Source organism: Sapajus apella, unplaced genomic scaffold, assembly GCF_009761245.1.
Source record: "Sapajus apella isolate SASKATOON/1434 unplaced genomic scaffold, GSC_monkey_1.0 scaffold1, whole genome shotgun sequence".
NCBI lineage: Eukaryota > Metazoa > Chordata > Mammalia > Primates > Cebidae > Sapajus > Sapajus apella.
In genome coordinates this window covers 56680526-56693364 of record NW_022436941.1, presented here as the reverse complement: position 1 = coordinate 56693364, position 12839 = coordinate 56680526, and the positions used below count along the sequence as shown (strand labels likewise).

The window sequence follows — 12839 nt, the reverse complement described above, 5'->3', positions numbered from 1 at the left end:
CGGGGTTTCACCATGTTGACCAGGATGGTCTCGATCTCTTGACCTCGTGATCCACCCGCCTTGGCCTCCCAAAGTGCTGGGATTACAGGCTTGAGCCACCGCGCCCGGCCCTGCAACTTTCAAAATGACTTTTCTCCAGTTGAATCCACAGTGTTTACAATGAGAATGATATCATTTCTGAAGCATGGCCATGTTGAGATGTGTGTTTCCAATATGTTTGACCACTAGCACAGTGTTAAATACACAACATTTCATTGGTTAAAAATCATTACTTCATTTTACCTAGAGGCTACTATTAACTTGTGGACCATATTTTCATGAAGTGAGCATTGCTTGTGCATTCACAACAACTTTCATTATCCCCAACACATTGTCTAGCATAATTAATAGAGGCTAGAAGATAGGGAGGAGGGTAGGAGAGAGAAAGGGATGGATTCCTGTAAGAGTGAGAGAACGTTTCTTTTGCACGTAATGGTGTTACACTGTAGTCAATATATCCTTTATCATTAAAAGCTTGAGAGTTTAAACAAAGGATATTCTGCAGACAAGTATTTTAGAAGGTTTAAGTGAAGAGAAGCCAACTTCCCCGTAGTGTATAATTGAAGGTAGTATCTCACTGCAAAGTGATGGTAGCTGCATTTGTTATAATTATGAAAGTCTTTTGTTACAACACAGGACCAAAGAGCATCCTGCAAATGTTAAAATTTCCCTGGCTCCAATCTTGTGAAGCACTTTTTAATTTTCACTTCCTCTTTGAATTTTATTTTCATTTCCTCTAATGTAATGCGACAGTTATTGTAACAAACATTTTTTGTCTTTTGACCTGTAGACATAATTTTCATCTTTCAGCTGTTCCTCCTAACGTTGGTCCTGTCCTTTTAACCTGCCCTACAGATTCTAGTCCGCCCTTCTTTGCCCTTAATTGCTTGGGCTCTTATGCTTGCCTTTTTTTTATCGTTTAGTTTGTTCATATTAACACTAAGTTAAAAAATATTTTACAATGAATGAAGCCACATTTCTATACATAGAAATGAGCATTATTAATCCCTGTTGTAAAACATCATTGAAATTGTATGCTATTCTCTTTATATAAAGTCATTCTAATTATTTCACATGTTGAAGATGTAACCAAACTATTTTAAGAGTTGCTTATCCATTCACATATTGAATAGATTCAGTCTGGGTTTTTAAAGACTGTTAATTTGGTATTTTCTCTTTCCTCTAGTCAAAGTGGAGAAAAGCCCCCTTGTGAGGGGCTCCCTCTCTGGAAAAGTCAGCCTACCTTGTCATTTTTCAACGATGCCTACTTTATCACCCAGTTATAACACCAGTGAATTTCTCCGAATCAAATGGTCTAAGATTGAAGTGGACAAAAATGGAAAAGATTTGAAAGAGACTACTATCCTTGTGGCCCAAAATGGAAATATCAAGGTTGGTCAGGACTACAAAGGGAGAGTGTCCATGCCCACACATCCTGAGCCCGTGGGCGATGCCACCCTCACCATGGTCAAGCTGCTTGCAAGTGATGCGGGCCACTACCGCTGTGATGTCATGTACGGGATTGATGACAGCCAAGACACAGTGTCACTGGCTGTGGATGGTAAGGCTTTTAGTGTCTGCAAAAGTGTAGTATAACAATGACATCTGGTTCAGAAGTGTTGTGAAATAGCACTTAGAAGTAACTGTTGTTTGGGGTTTCGACGAGTGGAAAAACACTTGTCAATTCAATAGTCCATGTCTTTCACCAAAAATGAACTGTTATACATTCAAAGGACAAGGCAGGTGTGTTTTTGGCAGCCACTTCACTGATTCCATGAAGGAAAGCATTGTATACTGAAAATAACAAACACTCCAAGACATGACACATAATTTAATAATGATTACTTTAGTGCTGGGACTTATCAATGATTCTTTTTCACTACTCTAAAAGCTAATCTACATTTTTAAAACTTTTACACATGTGTGTATTCACATGTACATACATATACACACACACACATATATATGCATGAAAAACTTTTCCCTCTTTTTTCTGTCTTAATATGATTATTAAAATGTTTTGGTTTGCTTTTAAGAAATTCTATCTTAACTTACATTGAAGAAATAAATTATTTAATAAAAACCATGGTACATATCAGAGTGTCGTAAAAAGGCCAAGACTTAATAAATATTTGAATTGGATCAAAACAGGAACTTAGTATATTTTTTAAGGTTAACATCCTAGTTCTTATCCATTAAGTCTTGCAGTGAGACATGTTAGTTTCACCCTCTTTTCAGGGGTGGTTTATGTCATTTGAATTTGAGTTAGGAGACAAAGCAAAGAAAAATTGCTTTAATTGGGTACACACATAATGCCATAGCTCTTGGAAGCCTAATATTTTGGCAAGTTATTAAGCAAAATTCTAATACGCAGACATGATGGAACATATTCTCTTTCAATCCTCCATTTCCCTTTAAAATATTTACCTTTCAGAAATATATGCAAAGGGTTTTATTAAAAGTCTTTCTTGTGTAGCCAAAAGGAAATACTCTGAATTTCAGATGCAACACATTAACTTTCTGAATACCCTTTTATATTCAAATTCTATTGCTTCCTTCCATAAATCTATTGTTATGTTGTCTAGGCATCCACTAAGTATCTTGCGTTCTTCTAACCTTTTTATCAGTTATTGTAGTTAGCCCCATTGCTATGATTTCTCTCTCTTTTGTTTATATATCGCTTTTAAAAATCCCCAAAGGAGTTTAACAACGTCTTACAATTTTTCATCGTTAAAGAATTAGCAATGGATTTGCCCCTTGCCCCTCTGAAACAATGAAAATCCTCCACTTAATCTCCTTAGCTCCATGGGGTCTTCAAATTATTCCAGCAACTGCAGATATTTGTACAGATTGAAGTTCCCTGCCTTGGTCGAGGAGGCCTCTTTGTGCCCCTTTACTGCCAATCTTCAGTGCACATGGAAGATTTTTAATTACCAAGAAGACTGTTTGGAGCTTTGATCAACATAAAACTAATCTAAATCTATTCAAATTCTTGCTTAAGCCTTAGAGATCATTTCAAGCTATCTCTTAGACTCACCAGATAGCACCATATATATTTCCTGGCAATTTTAGAGAGATTCTATAAAGGTACAAATTGGCATTTAATTTTTTTTTTTTTACAAAAACTCCTATTTGAGACATAAAATGTCAGAAATGGGAAAATGAATGCTAGCTGTTATTTTATCTGCTCAGAACCTGTGCAGGTCTTTTTGTGTTGGCACTGATCAGAGGTACTTATCTATGAGATGGATAGTCTTTTCCCCTGTAGTTATTTTGCTGGCACACACCTACCTTGGAAGACAGAGACAATCTAAGGATAAACACATGGGAGACAGTCTTAATAGCTAGAAGTCAGGCTGTGGAAGATAGACCGTTGTCAATCCCAGAAAATTACTAGGGATCAGAAGAGTGGCACGAATCTTGAAAACCACAGTTTGTTCCAAATAACAACAAATAAAAGTGTTCTTAAATGGGATGACTCTTAATAAAATCTCATTCATAAGACCCAGTGGCCTCAATTTTCATTTTTCAATGTCTTCTCCGGCACATAAGTTTGACCCACTTTGATGTCTTGCAAAATGAGTCATCATATTTACTCCAGCTAAAAATGGAGAGACTCTTGTTGACATGAGAAGAGAGGATCCAGAGCTTCACCCCCTTGCCTGCTCTATCCTCATCCCTTTGAAAATTTCTTGAGTCCTGGAGCACTGTTCAAAACTGCTAGTTTATACAATCCCTAAAATACAACAGAGTGGAATTTGAGGCAAGTATCAAAGGCTTCTACTAGGAAGAATTTACTTCAGGCTTTCTTTGGATAAAAATTATACATGTTATCTGTCAGAGCAGAGACCCTACATTATGCTGGTCAGGTAAAGAAGATGATAAACATTTGAATGGTACATGGTGGCCTACTCAACCTTTTTAAGTCCTTTACGTAATTTGACTTTCACCCCAATCAAATAACATACACAATTTTAGTTCCACCTTATGGGACAGAAAATTAAAGCTCAGAGAACTGGACTTATATAAAACTAAGGAGCAAATTAGGGATTAGAACAAGCCTACTCACTCATAAATAGTCCAGTGTCTTTTCCACTCTAGTACATTGTCTCTCAGTGTTTTATTTGTGGAGGAAGTGGTGTTAGTGAATATTTTTATGAGGTAAGTGAGTGCTTCATGCATATCTATTGGGTTGACCCTGGATAAAGTCCTGAGTAGAAGTTGATCTTGTGGTCTCTTTAGGTCTTTGTGTCTTCTGCAGAATCTACTCCCTTTAGGTATCTGGTGTTCCTATGATTGTCTGAATACTGCCTTCAGTCAGGAAAAGTACTGAGATTTAGTGATTTAAATCTCTTCCTTGCATCGAGAGGATCCGCTAGAAAACTTTCTGATGGAGCAGAATGGGATGCCTAGATGAATGGCATTTTTGGAGCCCCTCAAATCAACATAATTTTGCATAATGCTGCATAAAGTATAAGTAAATAATTACCATAGTATTACTGTGAAAGCAATTCAGTTGATACATTGCTCGAATGAGAAATTTTGCACAGTACAGTGGGAGATTTGAACAGGCTAGCAATTGTTTGCTGTTGTTTTTGCAGGGGTTGTGTTTCACTATAGGGCGGCAACCAGCAGGTACACACTGAATTTTGAGGCTGCTCAGAAGGCTTGTTTGGACGTTGGGGCGGTCATAGCAACTCCAGAGCAGCTCTTTGCTGCCTATGAAGATGGATTTGAGCAGTGTGACGCAGGCTGGCTTTCTGATCAGACTGTCAGGTAAGGGGCCTGGGGGCCACAGGCCTTAATTATTAACTTGAGAGCGAGAAGAAAGTGCCACTAACTGGCCATTTATTTCCCCAGATATCCCATCCGGACTCCCCGAGAAGGCTGTTATGGAGATATGATGGGAAAGGAAGGAGTCAGGACCTATGGATTCCGTTCTCCCCAGGAAACTTATGATGTGTATTGTTATGTGGATCAACTGGATGGTAAGATGTTTGAATTTCTATATCTTCATATGAACTGAGAAACTTGAGGGAAGACCAGAAGTGCATTGGAATAGAGCAAGTCTTCGTGCTTGTTTGGATTCCAAACGGTGGCATTTTGTTTATATGACTGTATGATTTTGCGGCAAAATAAGCCGAAGTTAAAGTGGAAAGGGAAGGAGAAGTGTGTAAATGGTTATGCAGGTTAGAAATGTCTTCAGTTAATGGCAGGTTTTCTTACAGTCATGCTGCTCTTGGACTGTTTCCAGTACACTTTTAGAGCATTAAGAATAGAAAGCTGTAAGGGTGGTACCTATTCTGGTGAGAACATAAGATAAAAATCATGTGATGACAAGCCACTGTGAATCCAAGTACTGACAAATACCCCAGAGCTCAACTAAGTAACTCTGTAAACTAGCCCAGCAGGGGTTTTCAGGTTTCCCTTCCTGTTTATTTTGTTACACTAATATTCAGAGCAATCCTTCATTCATTCAACCAATCAATACATTAAATCAATCGACACATTAAAAATCACCTACTGTAATTTTTTTTGGGTACTCTGCTAGTTGCTAGAGATATGAAGTCAGTTAAGATATAGCCTTTGCTTTAAGTTGCCTACAGTCTGATTTTGGCACTGTCATTTCTCCTTTGCCTGAATTAGAGATTCTTAAAGACCAGTCTGAGTTCAGTAGTACCAACATTATCTAAAGGGTGTGGTGCAGTTTTATTATAAAGGCACAGGGGGCTGGGTACAGTGGCTCACACCTGTAATCCCAGCATTTTGGGAGGGCTAGGTGGGAAGATTGCTTGAGTTGAGTTTGAGACCAGCCTGGGCAACATGGTGAAACCATGTCTCCACAAAAAACAAAAATTAGCTAGGTGTGATGGCATGCACCTGTAGTCACAGTTACTCGGGGGGTGGGTGGAGTGGGGGGAGCTGAAGGAGGAGGATTACTTGAGCGAGGAGGTGGAGGCTGCAGTGAGCCAAGATTGCGCCACTGCCCCCCAGCCTGGGTGACAGAGTGAGACTCTGTCTCAATAAATATATAAATAAATAAAATAAAGGCACACAGAATAGAAGTTTCTATGACTTTTGAAATGGATTTTCATTTGTATTAACAGCTCTCATTAGAATCCTAAAGGTATCGATAATGTTACATTCTAATTTTAATTTTGACTAGGTGCACATGAAAAGAATGATCTCCATTTTCTTATATTTAAAATGAAGAGGCTGGATTAGATAATTTCTGTGGGCCCTTTCAACATTAAAATTCTGTAATTCCATGATTCTGTGAATTGAATAAGCAGCCTTAGAACCTGAAAGCTAGAATATAAGCAACTTATATTTTCCTAATGCCTCGACCAAATTTGCAATGGAAGGCCTGCTTTCAAGAAGGGTGCTTAGGTGGGGGTCCTGAGTATCTTAGCATTCTTGTTATCACTATCACTAAAGATTGCCAAATGTATTTTCTAAACCAAAAGTGTGGATGTGAGCAACTTTTATTTTTGTATATAGGCAAAGGGAAAACATAACATCCAAGTTATGGTTGAAATATATGAAACTAGAGCTTTTTTCTTGCCTTTATTTTAATTGATTTTAAAATATAGCATAGAAGATGGCTGGTAGGAGAATCTGATTAAATAATCTAGGAAATAAATTTCATTATTGCTATTTTGATAAGGTGGAAATTTGTATCACTATTGTTTTAATTTGGTGTAATGTCTGTAAGGCTGATAATTATAAAAAATATCTGAAATGCTGTTAATACTAGAAATGACGAAGAGGTAGTTTTTGTAATATTATGTGTAAGTTCTCACTAACCTAAAAGATCTTTACCAAATATTATTAAATGGTGGGCTTTCATGGCCTGATTCAAATATCCCAGGCCAGATTCCTTGGTGGAAAGACAGGCTTATGTACCCATGATGCCACCAGCCGGAGAGCCCTAGTGACCTGCCGTGTGTTCGTTCTTCAGTTTACCCTGATAGAGGTACTATCAGCCCTTAGCTCTCTAAAGCTGTAAGATTGCCCAACTTCAAAATAATTTATTCAAGCCCAGAGAGGGATGTTGTAGAAGTCCCAGAAATTTCAGGGCCTCTGCAAGTACAGTTTGAAGAACTTTTGACAGGTCTTGGTGGTGGGCGTCCTTCCAGGGATTTCCTAGCCACACTGTGGTCACTGAGTGCTGGCTCCCCAGAATCTGTTCATAGTATCATAACCAGTGTTCAGGAACTGGACTCTGTCAGAAGAGGAGCTGAGAGGATGTCTGCATATCTCCCATGATGAAGGATTTACCAGTCTCCTAGCTGTCTTCTCTCACTTCCACAAACACAGTCACTTCTAAGGCAAATGTTATGCCTAAGCCAATTTGTGTCCCGATGTAACCCAACTGTATTTTATAAAGTTACTTTGGATAAATCTACATATTTGGTGACTGAAAACTTGTAATGTGGAATATAGCATAACTTTCCTTAGGGTCTTTATACCAAATCAGCAGAATTTTAATCTTTTTTTTTTAGTATGTAAAAATTGGAAGAGAAATGTAAAAGAGTCAGTACAAATATGAATTCAAGCACTGGCTGAAATTTGTGTCAGCAAGATAACAAGGCATTTATTTGTTTCATAGAAGAAACTTGACAATTCTGGAAGATATTCAGCATGTTTACAATAACATTGTTCATGACATTATTTTCCTCCTTGTTTATTGGCCCTTGGATTAAGTATCAAATCTTTGAACACTGCTCTTTTCTTTCTTGGCTTGAAAGTCAGCAGGATTAGGGGTTAAAGGTAACTTATAGATGATGAGGTAAGAGGAAGATCACAAAATCATTCTTGTAAGGCTTCTCTCATTTCTTAACTGAAGTATGTATATGTCTTCCCTTTTGAAGTAAAGACCATTGGCTAATGAGTGAATTGATAAAAAATTATTGTGGAAAATTGACTACATAAAATTACATCTGGTACTTCAATTGCCACGTTGACAAAAGATTATTTGAAATTGAGTCAAGGTTCCTCATAAGAGGCATTGCTGAATTCATGAGTTAAATAATTCCCGCCTGTATTTTATTTTTGTATTTAGGGAGCCAAGTGTGTGTGTTTGAAAAGTGGTGGGGACAGTACAAGTTAGATTTGATGTATTCTGAATGCATGTGATAGAATACACACACAGGAGTTATGAACCAAGGTGCAATTACTTTAGATCAGAAGCCATATATTCCAGATGGTCTGAGGAAAAAGCCAATTAAGTATAAAATGAAACGTTGCTCAAAAAGGCAATTAATTTTTGGTTTTAATTTAATTATTGTGAAAGATATTTAGTTGACAGAATGTTGACCTTTATTTTTTCTCCTTTCTTGTTTTATAATGTCATATTTTCCTGACACATGTGTTTTTCTATAAAATTTAAATAATTGCACTAAATTAAACCCTGCCAGTTTTGGGAGAAGAATCTAGTAGGGTTCTCTTTCTAAGGTGGTGATTATAACAGTTATGCATATTCAATGAATACTCACTTCTGTTTTTCAAAGCCTATTCACTAGCGAACATTTCAATATCAGCTTGTGTTCTTAGAAATGATTTGGAAATTATAATGGCTTATTAGACATGATTCAGTCAGCAATAGATATTAATGGAATTAAAATTTTAAAACAAGAATCTAGAAATTAAGAGTCACAAAATAATCCTTATTAGGAATTTTAATCTTTGTTTCCCTGTAAGACAGATTTGGAAAACATTGGGAGGGTTTTAATGCAGAGTTGAGATGATTAAATGGCTCAAGAAATTAGGTAAAGGATCAGAATTATTTAGGAATGAAATTAATAGACTATTTGGTTTCCTGATGGTAGCCGGTACTTTAAAAAATAAGTTTCTTTTTTTAGGCATTTAATTCACCCTGCAGATACATTGGAGTAGTGCAGATGAGATCAGACTACCTTCTTTCATTGTTGACCCACTTAGTTTCCTTGCAAATGAGTCAATCCTTCCAGTCTTGTCCCCAGACCTGACAAATGGCTGGTCTAGGATCTCTTTTTCCCTGTGACATAGGCCTATCCTCTTATGGCCTGTATTTTCTATGTAGCCCTGCCTTTGGGTATTTATGTCACCTGGGTTGACTACTACCCTACTATTTCAATTCCCTGTTTTTTTTTTTTTTTTTACACAAGCTTCCCAGCACTTTGTCAGGCCTATAATGTGAACCCTCTCTTTCATCTTATATTTCCTCCTGAAGACCGAGTTGATCCTTCTCTTCTTGACCGTCTCTGAATCTTGAATGTGTGACTATAATTAGCCTCTTGAAAATATTTCCTTGTACTTACCTCTCCTACTACATATGGATGTGGGGAAAGAATGAAACAAAGAAATTCACTTTTGTATCCCCAATATGTCCTTGGCATATAGTAGGTGCTCCATAGGTGGAGATGCATAAATGAGTGAATTAGTGAATTAACTTAAAAACCACTGATGTCTCCCTACTTGCGTTGCTTTATACTTATTTCCTGGATAGTTTCATCCTTCTCCAGGCTCCATCGATATCTTATCTGCTTCCTGATTTTTTCATTGCTTTAATTTTCTTACTAGTTTGTTTAATTTCATTTTTGTTTTCTTGTGCATAAATTGTAAACCAAAAGTCTTGTGGGACATATGGGGCATGAAAGAATACCAAAGAACAAATACATGAACAACGAAGGTGTTAATTTCTAGTTTTGCATGTTTAGCCCCCAAATTCTCTTCTGAATTTCATACCCATATTTCTAGTTTGTGAATCATTTCTATGTTTCATTTTTGGTTTTGGTTGTCACAAATAGTCCCCATGACTTTAAGAGTCCTTGAGGGGATCTCTTTTACTACCATCAAAACACTTAAACACGAACACCATATAATTCTCCTTAACGTTGTGCTTTGGTTTTGTTGGCTTCATCCACAAGCAAAAACTGTTCAAAACCCCTAAAACCTGCCCTACTGCAATCTATTCAAACTCGATTTTCACACTCTTCAATGGGATTCCACACATGTGCACCTGGCCCTGCACAGACCCTTTGCTTGCTCCTGCCTGCAAGTCTGCTCTGTTCCTCTCAGGGAACACACACCCCTTATTTTTTCAGCATTGTGATTTCACCTGTGCTTAAAGACTTACTGCTTCCAGGATCCATTCTTTGACTATTGCAGGTCACACTGAAATTTCTTGACTCTGACCTTCTACTTTACTTAGAATTAGTTCGATGTGATTTATTGCTTAATTGTTTTCTGGCTTGTGTTCATCAAATATAAAATGTTATATATTTGTTTTATTTCAGCAAAATTATTGTAAGCTCCTAGTAGAGATAAGACCATAAACTTCTATATCTTTCTCAATTACAATCAAGAGCCTGTTCCCATCACAGACACATCATAGTCAGTAAATTCTTGAGGGTACTTATAGTATTTCTCCAACTTTTGTCTCTTTTAGAAGCTGCCTTCTACCACCACCTTTCCATTTCTATAACACTTGTAAAAAATGCGTTGCTTTATTTACCAAATGTATAAAAATCTACTTTTTACCATTATTTAATCACCATGATACTATATTTTCTTCTTTGTATTTCTCCTCCCACTCTTTTCTTTGATGTCTCTTAGAAATAACTCCTTCCCAGAGACACTCCTTTTCTCACCTCTCATAATTTATTCTCCTTGCTTCTCACTCCTTCCCAGCAAATTGTCATCTCTGGGATTGCTTTTCTTGTATTAATATCTATTCATTAACTACAGGTTATTATTTTTACTGTTTCCAGGATGGCTTTGTCACCTCTGTGTCTTATCTAATGCCTCCATATTATCCTTTTTCCTCACCTAGAACCAAAAACAACTTTTCCATTTTTGTTATTTCATGAGCTCCTTTAGATATGAACATTTAAACATTTAGATAAACATCATAAGTAGTTCTTAGAGCATGGTTAGTTCTAGCTTTTTAGAGGGTTTGGTTGCACCAAAATCAGATATTAAATCTGGAAATTATATAATTTTTTCCCTATAGACTCTCAGATTGCCTGATAGTTTTAATGAAATTTACAGTACGTATTCTACAGAATATTTCACTGATGAAGACTATTTAAGAATTAGTGATTTCTGTCCTTACTGGGCTTATTCAGTTAAAAAGCCCCATTTCAGCTTGAAGAGCTTCTTGCACACTGTGATTCAGCTAATGGTTAAAATAGCGATTCCTGATTTCAGAATCTCCTCACATTTGTTGCAGTTGGAGCTAGAAGGTGCTGAAAACTTTTAATCTGTTCTCTGTAGCTTTCTATATAGGCTTTGGAGATTAACACACCTTGCTTAGAGTTGCTTCTGTGTACAGTGTTTGAACAGTCTAAGAGCCACTGAGGAAAGCAATCAGGCACAGCATACTGGAAGCACCTCTGGAAGATGATGTCCTTATTCAGTATAGTGGTTTTAGTATACTGACTGTGAGGTAGCTTTATGAGTAGAATGAGGAAGGAAACCATCTAATGTATGGCTGGATTATTATTTAACTTAAATCTTACAAAACCTTTGTCAGGTACTTTTTAAAAGAACTTTTGCCTATAAGGAAACAAGGACAGAGAGGTTAAGTTATTGAATATGCCTTTTTTCTTCTTCTATTGCCATAAACTCACAGGGCCACCAAAGATCCCCCAGTAGAGCAGCAGGCAGTCTTACAAGCCAAGAAGATAAAAAATACCCTCAAAGCTCCCCTAAATCTTCGATATCTCATTAGAAAACATCATAATTCTTATTTGAGCAGTGATTGCATTACTGATTGGATTAAAATGACTGGAATTGCTGGGTCAAATGGTAACTCTACTTTTAACTTTTTGAGGAAATTCAATGCTGTTTTTCAATATGGCTGCACCATTTTACAGTCTCATCAGCAATAGACTAGGGTCCTGATTCCTCCACAGTCTTGTCAACACTTGCTATCATCTGACCTTTTGTGTAGCCATCCTAATGAGTGTAAAGTCGTATCTCTGTGGTTTTAAATTGTATTTCTCTGATGACTAATGAGCTCCAACATCTTTTTATGTGCTTGCTAATCATTTATTGATCTTGATAGAAAGGTCTACTCTGAAACTTTGCCCACTTATAATTGGGTTGTCTTTTTATTATTAAATTGTGAGTGCTCTTTGTATATTCTAGATTTGCATGTCTTCTCATGTAAATGATTTACAAATACTTTCTCCCATTCTGTGAGTTGTCTTTTTACTTTTGATAGGGCCCTTTGAAGAACAAAAATTTTTAATTTAGATGAAGTAAAATTTGTCTGTTTTTAAAATTTTTGTGCTTTTGGTGTCATATCTAAGGAAACATTGCCAAATCCCTAGTCATAAAGATTTAGCTCTGTGTTTTATTCTAAGAGATCTACAAGTTTTACCTCTTTTGTTTTTATTTTGAACCATTTTGAGTTAGCTTTTGTATATGGTATGAGGCTGGGGTCCAAATTGATTCTTTTGGATGTGTTCCTAGCACCATTTGTTGAAAAGATAATTCTTTCTCCATTTAATGACCTTGGCACCCTGTTGAAAATCAATTGACCATAGGTAGATGGTTTATTTCTGGACTCTAAATTATATTCTGTTGATTTGTGTGTCTACCTTTATGCCAGTATCACAATGTCTTTATTACTATTGCTTTGTAGTAAATTTTGAAATTGGAAAGGGTGAGGCCTCCAACTGTGTACTTCTTTTTCAAAATTGTTTTAGTATTCTGGTTTCTTGAGTTCCCACCTGAATTTTAAAATTGGCTTTTCAATTTCTGAAAAGAAGGCAGCTAGGATTCTGTTATAGATTGCATTGACTTTCTAG

General features: G+C 36.7%; 1 protein-coding gene across 4 annotated transcripts in view; it reads left to right on the top strand.

Moving 5' to 3' along the window:
- Positions 1 to 12839, top strand: part of VCAN (versican) — a 112131-nt gene that overhangs the window by 17353 nt on the left and 81939 nt on the right. For all 4 annotated transcript variants that reach the window (XM_032276719.1, XM_032276703.1, XM_032276711.1 and 1 more), the window contains exons 3-5: positions 1226 to 1600; positions 4641 to 4815; positions 4900 to 5027. In XM_032276719.1, coding sequence (XP_032132610.1) covers positions 1226 to 1600; positions 4641 to 4815; positions 4900 to 5027 — 678 coding nt within the window. The remainder of the gene's footprint in view (positions 1 to 1225; positions 1601 to 4640; positions 4816 to 4899; positions 5028 to 12839) is intronic.